The 12,892-nt window shown below is 46.7% G+C and overlaps 1 protein-coding gene across 1 annotated transcript in view; it reads left to right on the plus strand.

The window, feature by feature from the left end:
* The window catches only part of TFR2 (transferrin receptor 2), a 126,184-nt gene that overhangs the window by 62,709 nt on the left and 50,583 nt on the right, over positions 1-12,892 (plus strand). The window contains exons 10-11 of the mRNA XM_069215628.1: positions 9,263-9,438; positions 11,275-11,394. Coding sequence (XP_069071729.1) covers positions 9,263-9,438; positions 11,275-11,394 — 296 coding nt within the window. The remainder of the gene's footprint in view (positions 1-9,262; positions 9,439-11,274; positions 11,395-12,892) is intronic.

The following is a 12,892-nucleotide window of genomic DNA, read 5'->3' on the forward strand; positions in this document are numbered from 1 at the left end:
TTAATTTAAAAGCAGCCAGCAAGGCAGACCTGCCTTTAAAATTACCCTGGGCACTTCTGCAATGCACCTATGGGTGCACTACCTATTCTAGGGCCCCTAAACCTACATGCCCTACCATATACTAGGGAATTATAGGTAGGTTGACATAGCCAATTATAATTAGCCTAATTTGCATACTCATTCTACACAGAACACAGGCCCTGGGGCTGATCAGCAGTACCCAGAGCAGCATCAGAGTCAGGAAAACACCAGCAAAAAATGAAAAATGGGGGCAAAAAGTTAGGAGGCCTCTGCAATCAGCCCTATTTTCTCACATATGTGTGCATATTTTTATATATTTACACATGCATAAATACCTAAGAATGTTCATGTATATATATATATATATAAATACTAAATACACGTATATATGAATAGCCTTAAAAAACCCTAGAATTACCCTTGCCACTAAAAAAAAAACACATATCCACCCTAAACATGTCTCTTTATAAATATATTACACTTGCCTCACCGGCGTGCTGACATCAGTTTCTTTTCACGACTTTCCATGCCTGAAGGATGTTGCCGTGAAGAACACTGAACACTGCTGCTGCGTCAAAACTAAGGCCCTGAAAAGGGAATCTCTGTACTTAGAAATCAGTTTGCAGAGTGGGGAGGATTGGGGGAGGGTCGGTAAGGAATCAGCAAATATATGTCTGTACCAGACAAGACGATACTGAATGTAAGTAACTAATCTGATAGAGACTTCTAGTTGCAGATTCCTTACACTTTAGAATAGATACCCAAGCAATACCACGCTTAGAGGTGGGACTTCAAATCAAGATCATACGAGGAAGTCCTGCAGGAGCGAACAGGCAAAATAACTGACTCTCTGGCTGTTACACACATGGCAGTATTGGGAAACAAAACCCAGAACAATCCGGTCAGTAGACAAGACTACAAATGTAGGATGTTTTGCTACGGGTACAAACAGAAACACTGCCTTAGCAGGGACTGATACTACAGTCAATGAATGTCTGGAGCACATACCAGAAAATATTAGTTGAAACTACAATTAATCACAATAAAACATATTCATTAAATCACAATTATATAACAATAAGACACTACAAAGAAGTATAGGTCTAATATATATGCATTACAAAAACCTTCAATGAGACAAACCAAAATGAATGGTATGCCTATGAATACATCCCTATTTTTGGATAACATTTACATGCATTATAAATACAGTTTTGTCCAAATATATCTGATACAGCCAACATGTGGCTTGTCTTGAATAAGACTTCTTCAGGGCTGTGAGAAAAGATATAAAACATACAAACATAATCAGAAAAGAGAAATATTGACAATCAAAAACAGTGAATGTTTATCCTATCCTAAATTTGAAGAAGGAACAGAAACTGGATTTGGCACGGGTATAACAGTTAGTTATGTCCACTGCTGTGGGCACAAGAGACCAACCTCCATATTTTGAAAGAAAAGTGTTTCTTCAAAGTTGACCCTGGAGAACCTGCACTTTTCAGCACTGTTGCAATGCATTTAATAGGAGAGTACCATCACTTCTCAGGAGCAAACAGGTACTATGAACAGTGAGTACCTGCACTTTTATTTTACAGCCTTAGAACCTGCTGTAGCGGGCTCTACTGGCTATTAAAGGCCCGCTCCTGCGTTAAAGGGCAAAGCCAAAGAGGGCCTTTAATAGCCGGTAGAGCCCGCTACGGTGGGTTCTAAGGCTATTAGAACATTCTGCATTAGAGGGCAGAATGTTCTCCTAAATAAAACAAAGGCTTCACTGAACCGGAGGGGATTACAATCCCCTCAGGCTCCGTGAGACTTTCTTCACAGCTGCTGCTGTGAACAAAGAAGATTGTAATGTTGGTGCTGCGGGATTTTACCGGCCAGTAAAAGCCCGGAGCACTCGATTTTTTTCAATGGAGCTGCCAACATTCCAATGTTCTAATATAGCCTTAGAACCCGCTGTAGCGGGCTCTACCGGCTATTAAAGGCCCGCTCCCGTGTTAAAGGGAGAGGGTTCGAAGGCTATTAGAACATTCTGCCACTCAGGGCAGAATGTTCTATTAAATAAAACAAATTCCTCACGAAGCCCGAGGGGATTAAAATTCTCTCGGGCTCTGTAAGGCTTTGCTTACAGCTCTTGCTGTGAACAAAGAGAACATTGGAATGTTGGCGCTGCGGGCTTTTACCGGCCAGTAAAAGCCCGGAGCACTCCATTGTCTGCAATGGAGCTGCCAACGTTCCAATGTTCTAATATAGCCTTAGAACCCGCCGTAGCGGGCTATACTGACTATTAAAGGCCCGCTCTGCGCGTTAAATGCCCGATTTTTCTAAGTCTATTAGAACATTCTGCCACTCAGGGCAGAATGTTCTATTTAAAAAACAAATTGCTCACGGAGCCCGAGGGGATTAAAATCCCCTCGGGCTCCGTGAGGCTTTGTTCACAGCTGCTGCTGTGAACAAAGCGAACATTGGAATGTTGGCGCTGCGGGCTTTTACCGGCCAGTAAAAGCCCACAGCACTCCATTGTTTTCAATGGAGCTTCCAGCATTCCAATGTTCTAATTACATTTAAAGCACTGGTTATAGTCCAATATAGTAATATAATAAAATCTGTAAGAAAAATGAACCTTTTTTATTTGATTAAAACACTTGTACACAAAATATCCTAAATGATCCAATGTATAAGATTAAGTTATAGACCAATTCATAACACCAAAAACCCAAAGAGACGTGTTACGATGTGGATGCAATTGGAACTTTTTTAATTTCCTGAACAGAATTTTGGAGACAGGGAGTCTCTCCGAACCTGACAGTCCAGGCAGTAGTTTTGGTGAACGTGTGCAGAGATGCCGATGTGCTGCCTGAGAGATGTTGAGGACTGGAATAACACGAAGAATGAGCACCCAAACCCTCCGGGGTTGCGTTTTAGCCAATGCGCAGCACATTCTAATGCAGACAACAATCCATCCTGAGATGGCTTTCTTCTGCACTGCCTCGCTTTTCTTTGCACTCACATACCCAGCAAACCATTGATCATTCACACAGAACTCTTTGGTATGATCAAGGTAAGACACCAATGTTCTTTTTGGGTCCCTGTGGTGAAGTCTCTCCTCTTCCTTAGAAGGGTGAGGTGGGTGCATAAAAAGTAGGCAAGGTGATGGAATGGGAGGGCGTGATCACTTTTGGCAAAAAGGAATCCCTGGCGCCAAGCATCACTTTGTAAGAGTAGATGAAAGGTAGGGTGGCTCAGATGCCATTGCCTGCAGCTCACTCACCTTGCGTGGAGATGTGATGGCAACAAGGAATGCTGTTTTTAATGTCCGATGCCTTGGAGGAGAATTATGGAGTGGCTTAAAAAGAGCGCACACTAAGAAAGTAAGAACCAGATTCACATCCCATTGGGATGTTATGAATGGTGACGGAAGAATCATATGGGGAAGACCCTTAAGGAATCTACTGACAATAGTAGATTTAAACAAAGAGGGTTGATAAGGTAATCTCAGAAGAGCAGAGTTAGCAGACAAATAATAATCTTTGAGGGTGCCTTAAGCAGAGCCCTCCTCAGTCAAAGAAAGTATGAACAAAAAGACCTCGGAAAGAGGGGCAGAGTGGGGGTCTGCAGACTTGTATGTGCACCATGACAAAAATGTGTTCCATGGAGATGCGGAGGGACGCCTGGCTGCCAAGATAACATTGTGGACTTTGGGCGGAAGGTCAATGTAGGAGACTGGATCAGTTTTGTGGTGTACACCTATCATGTGGAACCCTATACTCAGTACAAGCAACCCTTAGTGATAGTGAATAGGTGTCCTGATAGCAAAAGCTCTCTAGAGGTAGCTGAGGCGAGCAGCTAAAGCTTATCCAGGAGAAATGGAAAGCACTTGCTATATCACAGTAATCAGACAGTAACTCGCTCACAAGAAAGAACCAGTGTTGCGAACATAAAGGATTCTTTCTTACAGCACTAGCTAGCAGACTAGCATTGGTGTATCTTCCTTTGGAGATATCTACACACAATGTATACACAGAATAACAAGCAGAAATAGCATAATATATACAGAGCCCTATAGGGGGGGGGCAAAGCATATGCAAAGTAAGCAGAATTCGAAATAGTGAACCTAACCAAGATACGTATGGTAGTTAGCTAGGAGTTGACGAAGGAAGAAAACACTAGAGGTAAGTACAGCAAGTGTGACCAGGCGCGGAGTGGTTACATACCCAGTTGTCCCATAGACTAATACAGGGAATTAGTGGTTGGAGTTCTTGTGTTATGGACCCTTCCCAGTGGGCCCTGAGGAACCAGCATACAAGAGGAAGGTTGGAGAGTGCCACCACCCAAGGATACCCAGAAGACAGGAGTACCTACACAAGGGGATCCAGATGCAAAGGGGAGAAGGGACTCTTTCTGAAGTTAGTGGAAGCCTTGGATTGTCCAGCTGCTGTCGTGACCCGTGGACCAGGCGGTGGAACCCAGGGGTGGAATCTGGACGTGGAGAACCTAAAAAGGAAGGGGACAGTCCAGCACCCTTGGAGGTGCCCAGGTGGTGCAGGTGACAATGCCCACCCTCCTAGAGGTGAAGTTCCTAAAAGTTGGTGGAGGAAGAAGTCCAGCTGCGGGGTCCAGGAGCTGCAGAAGATCCCAAGTCACCTACGAGCTGTCCCTCGACAGTCGCCGGATTGCACGAGGGTCCTTGACCAGCTAGGTCACCAACAAGCACTGACAAACGCAAGCAGGAGCTGAAGATGGATTTGCAGAGTTTTGGGGACCAGCAAGGTTCAGGAGACTCTACCCTTGAGGGAGAGCTATGGCTGGCCCTCAGCACGCAGGGAGGCCAGCAGAAGTCATTGGAGCCTCCATGATAGACCCATAGGCGACGGACACACGGAGTCACAAGGAGGCCTCAGCAGCACAACAAAACAGAAGTAGCAGGAGTTGCAGGACAGGGGTTAATCTTTGAGTTGCAGAGTGCTAGAGGCGGGGGGCTTCTTGGGGCCTGAAGATCTCCTGGAGGAAGAGGCAACAAGCCTTGGCAAGAGCAACAGTTGCAGTGCACAGGGATGCCAGTCCAGTGGGATGAGCCTACAGTCCCAAGTTGGCCAGAAGACAAGCAGGACTCAGAGGAGGCCACAGATCCACCACCTGTAATGCAGAGCCTTTCGATGTCTGTGGGACAGCAGACCTTACCAGACGGTCGATGTTGTCATGGGTTGCCAGCGGATGTAGGGGAGTGACTCCTTCACTCCAAGGGAGATTCCTTCGTGTTTCCAGGTGCAAACAGAGTCCTTGTGACCCTGGAGGATGCACAGCCTGGGATGTTGCAGAATTCTTGCAGGATCCGGAGAAACAGTGTTGCAATGGGAGCCTTCCCACAAGAAGCAGACGTGTTTCGGTTCCAAAGCAGACTAGCAGCGGTTCCAGAGGCCAGGAGCAGAAGTCGTCATGCAGACAGTTCCTTGGAGAGTCTTGCTCAATGAATCTGAGGACCCACCCTCGGGGGAGCCCTTAAGTAACTTTAAAAGGACACCGTTCTTGGGACCTTCCTCTCGACCAAGATGGGGAGAAACATGGAGCTGTGCTCCAGGCCACAATGAGCTTTAGGGACTGCTCCCTCAAAGCTTTTGTATTTATGGCCGGCACTCGGGGCACGACTTTGGGTCGTGGTTGTGCTCCACACACCACAAGCACAAGAGGTGCGGATCCGTTACGGACATCGCTGATGACAGGATCTGCAGGGCTTGAATCCGGTCTTGCGTGACAACATCCTCGATGCACCAGGTGTGTAGATACTCAAAAATCTTAGACCCAACGTCAAAAAAAGACTAGTCCAAAAGTCACTGAGGGGTTAGCTCTTCTTCGGATCTGCGCTTTGCTGGCATGGAAAGAAAAGAACTGACATCAGCGTGCCGGGGTGGCACCTATATAGTTCCTGCAACAGCATATCCGGCATGCCAAGGGCAGATGCAGAGCCGAGAGACGTCACCTAACGACGCACAGGGGTACTGCTCAAGAAAAATCTCATGATCCACATTGACACCTTGGAAAAATTCCAAGGTAAGGAATCTTAAACTAGAAGTCTCTTTTAGATATATATATGTACTTACCTAATACCTACATTTAAAACACATATGTCTTTAATAATCATGCCATTACAATGAAATTCATTGTAAAGGCGTATACGTTGGAAATTCTTGCGTGGTAATGTATGTATGTATGTATGTATGGAGGTATTTGTAGAGCGCATTCCGGCCCGGGGGCATCGAAGCGCTGACTAAGGGAGGGCAGCAATGTCAGTGAAAGAAATACAGACAATTATCGAGGAAACAGCCAGGTCTTGACCCGTCTCCTAAAGATCAGATAGTTATGCTCTTTTCTAAGCTCCAACGGAAGAGAATTCCCAGTCCTCGCAGCCGCTATAGTGAAGGCTTTATCCCCCCACTTCACCTTCTTAGTGTGGGGAACCTGGATGAGAAAGGTATTGGCCGACCGCAGCAACCGTGTGGGTCGGTGCCAATGAAGTTTAGTAGTAAGATACTTGGGCCCAATCCCATGCACAGCTTTATGGGAAATACAGAGAGCCTTAAAGGATATCCGTTGGGCTATAGGAAGCCAATGAAGATTTCTAAGGCTTTCCTTAGCAGAGGCAAATCGTGGCAGATTCAGTATTAGTCTAGCAGCTGTGTTCTGTATCAGCTGCAGTCTTTTAAGAGATTTTTTATCCAGGTTAAGCAAGAGGGCATTGCCATAGTCCAGTCTGGACCCGACCAACGCCAAAGTAGCCGTAACTCTCCATTCTTTATCTAGAAAGGGGAACATTTTCTTCAGCTTCCTCAACGTCCACAAGCAAGTTTTTATGGTCAGGTTAACTTGCGGTTGGAAAGACAAATGATCGTCAAAAAGAAATCCTAGGTTTCTGGATGTGGAACCCGGTAGGGGCAAAGGGCTGCACTCTTTAGGCCACCAACTAGGGGACCATAGTGCCTTACCTGTCCCAAAACAGAGAACTTCTGTCTTATCACAGTTCAATTTAAGCCAATTGGCCTTCATCCAACTGCTTACCGCCGACATGCAGGTGTTAAACCGAGCCGCGACTATCTCCCCATCTTTGTTGATGGGAATAAGAATCTGCGTGTCGTCTGCATATAAGGTGGGGGTGAAGCCAAAAGAACGTATAAGTTCTGCCAGAGGGGCCACATAAACATTAAACAAAGTGGGGCTAAGTGAGGACCCCTGAGGGACCCCACAGGGCAGAAGGTAGGCCGGGGACCTAAAGTCTCCGCAGCTTACGGTAGACCACCTGTCCGTGAGGAAGGACTCGAGAAGCTTCAGAGCCTGGTCCCTAATCCCCATATAATGGCACTTGCATTGTATTGGCTGTACCCTTTTCTTCCATTGCAAGGTGCAAGCTTGCTTTTTGTGCAAGTGGGTATTCCTCTATTGCAAGGCACGAGCTTGCTATCCGTGCCATTAAGTATTCCTGCTTGGCAAGACAGAAACTTGCTATCCATGCCACTGGTTATTCCTACTTGACAAGGCACCAGCTTGCTATCTGTGCCATTGAGTGTTCCTCTGTGACTATTCATGCAATAATGTATTTCTTTATGGCAAGGCACGATCTTGCTTTCTGTGCCATCATGTATTCCTCTATGGCAAGGTGCAACTTTGCTATCCGTGCCATCGGCCATTCGTCTATGGTATGAAGTGGAGAAGTGTGGCACAATGGTTAGAGCGGCAGACCGTGATGCAGAGAGATGGCCTGGGACCAGGGTTCAATTCCCGCCTCAGCGGGTCTTGGGCTCAATTCCCTTGGACCAGATAATTCTCGCCTCGGTGCCTAATCTAATCAATGGGTCCCACTCTGTAACTCTGGGCAGTAGCTTGCTTAATCTCCACAACGGCCCTGACAGCGCTTGGATGCCTGGCTTCACCCTGGGGGTTGCCCAGGAGAGGGCACCTCAGAGGGGAAAGCGAGGAGGGGTTCCACAGCGGTATGCATACAGCGCCTTGAGACCCTAACGGGGGAGTAGTGCGCTAAACAAGTGCAAAGTATGGATGCAAGCTTTCTACCTGTAATATCAGGAATTCCTCCTTGGTAAGGTGCTACATTGCCACTGAGTATTTTTCAATGGCAAGGCACGAGCTTTCTAATGTATTTGAAAGGTATTCCTCTCTGGCAAGGTGCAGGCCGGTTACCAATGCCAATATGTGTATTTTTATGTTGAGGCGAAAGCTTACTATTGGTATCTTTAGGTATTTGTCTCAGACAAAGGCAAGACTTTGATGTCACAAGCCACAAACTTGCTGATGCTGTCCCTGGGATAAAGGTTATCTTGGAGGTTCGAATATTTCTGCCTAGCAGAACAACAATTAATTTCTATTGACTGGCCTGGCCCCACCCAGCTCAAAACTTTTAGTGGCCAGGGAAGTGCTTGGACCTGGTATAACTCATGTGTTACCCCTGGTGGGGTCTTGCAGGGTCCCCAAGGCAAGTTGAGGACCCCCCAGTATCTAAACTTTGAGACTCCTCTTCCAAGCTCCTAGGAAACAGTTAAACATTTGCTGTGACCCAAAACCCAATATTAAGAAGGCTGAACTGTCGGGGGCAAAGGGATTCTGAGAATCATTCGAACTCTCCCATCAAGGACCCACTTTCCCGCCCCATAACAGAACTATGAATAAGCTTTTTTGGGAGTGACTCTCAGCCTCTTTCGCTCAGATCTTCCCTTCTGAGCTGGGGGTCCTTCTGAAGCATTGCAGGTGTGGGGGTTTCCTCTGTCCGTGGTTCTTACTTCAGAGCTGGGGCCCTCCGGATACTTAGCATGTTTCATTGATTTCCTCTCTCAGGCTCTTCCATCTGCGTGTGGGTCCTCATGATGCATCGCAGGTGTGGTGGGTTTACTCTCTCAGGACCTTACGCCTGAGCGGGCGTCCCCCTGGTACATTTCAGCTGCGGTGCATATCCTCTCTCAGGCCCTTCTGCATGAGATTGGGTCCCCTTGGTGCATGACAGATGGGATGGCTGTCCCCTCTCGTGCCTTTTCCCCTGAGCAAGCTAACTCCCAATGCAGGGGCAGGTGAGAGGAAGGCTAGGTGATGTTACCTCTCACAGCCTAGCTAGGGTCTTCCTGCTCTGGGAACAAGAGGTGTTGTGCTACTGCCCAGAGGTTGTAGGTCATGTCCATGTGTATTTGCTAATCGCTTTTTGTGAAACCCCATCTTCTAATCCTCTCTCCTCACATTCTAGCATGTTGGCAGGCCCCCCAGCACCCCGAGATTGGACTGGGTCCCTCTTCAATACCTACCCCTTGGGCAACAGCTTCAGCGACTCAAGCAGGCAGCTGCAGCTTACGGTGAATAACGTCCAAGCCACTGTCCAGATCGACAACATCTTTGGCTGTATCGAAGGGAAGTTTGAGAAAGGTGAGCACTGTGATGGTATGGTGACTTATTTGGAAGGGGTAATCCCAGTTATGCTATTGTGGACAGTTTCTGTCCTCAGCTTAGGGTTGTCCTCTGTGTAGGCGTGACCTGGGCAGTTGAAGTTAAGGCTGAGCCGAATGGGTTGTATGCACCTGCTTTGTAGGAGCCTAGGGTGCGTCTGGATAAATCTTTGTGGAGTCAGAGCAACACCTGCCACACTGGGGCCTATGCAGTGAGCGGGTATTTTTTATTTGCGGGTAGTGACTGGGCCTAAGTGAAATTTGTAGAATAATCAACTACGCAAAATTTGTGAAATCACTTGAAATTACACATTACTCCATTTTGTACACTTTTTGTATGCAACAGACTCAGAAAATGTCATACAAAGTGATTTCAAAGGAGCTTTCAAGCACTTGCTTTCTAAATTACAATGAAATTCATCCCAAAATGTTGCTAGAAGTACACCTTCATCTGTTAGTTTTCCTAGAGCCTTAGTTTTAGGCATGACTGCATTTGGAGTATTTTAGGAGATCCAAATTTTCCCTTTTAATGGATGAGTGTAGCTTTTTGCATTATTAATTAATATGGTATCCAGTTGGGGAGCTGGGGTTCTTTGATTCATCTGTGGAGAAGTCACACATGTATCCACTCACTGGTCTTTTAAAGTCAAGCCTACTAGACAGTGCATGTAGTATCTGTTATGAGTCATATTGTGGCCTACTATGAACATAGAGGGGCTTGGAGCCGGCCCATTGCTTACCATTGGTTGGCTATCCTTGTCACTCTATTTTGCCTGCTTCGTATTGGTTACTCAGCTAGTCATTCTTTTGTTTGTCCTTCCCGTGGACCATTGCCTCTTTAGCATCACCTTAGATTGGATGGCATCTCTGTTTCCTTCGCTTCATTTTCAAAGCACTACTTGTTTTGTTTGCCCCATTGCTACGAAGGATCCCAGCCAACCACTTTTGTGTGAAGCATTCTATGACAGTGCAACCTTTTCGAGCAATCTCCCTTGTGTACTTATCTCCCCCTGCACTCTAAAGTGCTCAGTCGCCTAACCGCTTCTTTCACGCCCCATCCTCTTACTCTTGAATGTGTTGCTTTTGCTGTTTGCTGGCTCTTGTGTGCTGGCCTCTATTCCTCATCCACACTCACTGTGTTGCTTTGCCATTCTGTTCACCCTCCCAGCAGTGGCGTAGCAAAAACTTGGTCGCCCCCTGTAAACTACATGGAGGAGGCCCCCATGCTCCAGACCCAGTCACAAGCTCCCAGGCTAGGGGCCCGCCACCCGTGCACAGAGTGAGAAGGGGGCACCCTGGAGCTTGGAGGCCCCCACCCCGCAGGGGCTGTGGGGCTATTGTTACACCACTGCCTCCCCTTGTGGCTTTGCAGTTTTCCCTCACAATGCCCTGTGTTGCTCCCCTCCCTGCTTTCTTAAAAAATGCCTTGCCTTGTTTTCTTTTCTTTTTAGTTGCAGATCCAAGTTGCATCAGTAACCATAAAGAGTGCCTGCATCTTTTTGTAGGCGTATGCATGCATGTTATGAGCACCTCTAAAACAACGTGGGTGGACGCATCAGAGCTTTTCTGTTTTTAACTTTAGCCATGTTGCAGAGCATCACAGATGTTGTGCAACATGACTAAAACTGTTGGAAAAGCCAGTAGGTCACCAAGGTGAGACCAAGTGGCTTTGTCAATGATTGTTTTAGTTGGGATTACATATACTTGAAAACGTTAATAGAGAATATGCTGAGGATTTGGATTTGAAAAATGCCATGATTATGTATTTTGTATTGCATTTATGTAAGCCTGACTAATAATTTTTTTTTTCTTCCAGATCATTACATTGTGATTGGGGCGCAGAGGGACTCATGGGGCCCTGGAGCGGCCAAGTCTGGTGTGGGCACCGCCATTCTGCTGGAGCTGGCTCGCACCTTTGCCTTGATGGTTAGAAGTGGTAAGACCCTATGAGCAGCCACGAATAGTACCATGAGACGAGTACCCCTGCCTCGCTCTCCCTTCCGTACTCAATATTACGTGTCCCTGTGTCTGTCCAGACCTTTTATTGTTGTTTGTCTCCCCCCTCAGTGCTTGGAGAAGGTATTTAAAAAAACTGATTTTATTGCTTTTTAACCATATATAAAAGGTGCGTGCCAGAAGAGGGCTCCAGTTCACCTGTACTTAGTTGTGGATTGCATGTGGAACATCAGATTATGGACATTCTCATCACAGATTAAGATATAGTAGCATAACATAAAATAGGGTCATTTCAACGCATTGAAAGAGGTGTAAGTACTGATTGTATGTAACCAAACTACTAAACTTCCTGGCAAAATCCCCCCTACTGACATAAGGTGTGTCCTAGTGTAAGCTAGCTCTTACCAGTATGCTTGCAGTTGTAGTTGTGGTGTCCAAAAGGGAGGTCATGCACAGTGAGTGAAGAAGTACGGTCTCCTGTATTTAGAAATTCAGTGTTTCCCCCCTACAGAATTATTGTGCATGGGACAGCCCCTCATAATACCGGTCAGTGGGATGAAGGACTGACCATAGGGAGAAACCCTAGTGGTCATCATGTATCCACTCTTCAGGCTCCCTCACGGAATCTAGGGACTCCCATGTTCGGGCTGTCTCAAGAGTGCCTCGCCCCCTCTTGGCATTTTGGATTTGGACCTCAGCTTCGTAGCTCACTCATTTAATGAGCTCCCTCTTCCATACTGATTCTCTTGCCCATGGATTCTCCCAGTTGCAGGTGATTTCCCTTTTACCCAGTGCAAAGGTCAGGTCTTGAAACCAACTAGTGACTTTATTTTCGGCTGTGTGATGAAACCAACGCAGGAGGCAGTTCTGAGCTCTGCAGGGGACTTCCCTTTCAGTGGCTGTGGACGAGATGCTGGCAGTGTCACCCCAGAAGGTGTGTAACTCTGGACAAGCCCAGAACATATGGTGACACTAGGCACCTATTTCTCCACACCTGGGGCAAGATACGCCTCTGCCATAGCATAATACTTGTTTATCTTCCCCGGAGTGAGGTATTCCTTATGCAACACATAAAGATCCATCATTTTAAACCTGGCATTCCTAGTGGTCATTGCCATGTTGTACAGCACACCCTCCCAATCCAGGTTTCCTATATTCACACCAGGTCCGCCTCCGATTGGGCCTTCAGTGCTGTTAGAGGAATTGTAATGTCTTCCTGCAGTCTTCTATAGAGACATGTAACCCCTTTGTAGGTCCACGAGGCCATTGAAAAGCCGAATTGAAAGCCTGCTGCCTGTCATGGCTCCGCTATCCTGATTTTCCAGTATTTATGGACAGCTGTTCTAAGTGCCCCATGGAGAAGGAAGTAGCCCCTAGGAAGAAGAACCCCCTCTTCAAAGAGCTTCCCCAGTGTACTTGCTCCTGCTTCTCTCCAAGTCGCTAGCCTACTCTAATCACCTCTAAGGGGTATCTCGTCC

This window comes from Pleurodeles waltl, chromosome 12 (assembly GCF_031143425.1).
Source record: "Pleurodeles waltl isolate 20211129_DDA chromosome 12, aPleWal1.hap1.20221129, whole genome shotgun sequence".
NCBI classification, from domain to species: domain Eukaryota; kingdom Metazoa; phylum Chordata; class Amphibia; order Caudata; family Salamandridae; genus Pleurodeles; species Pleurodeles waltl.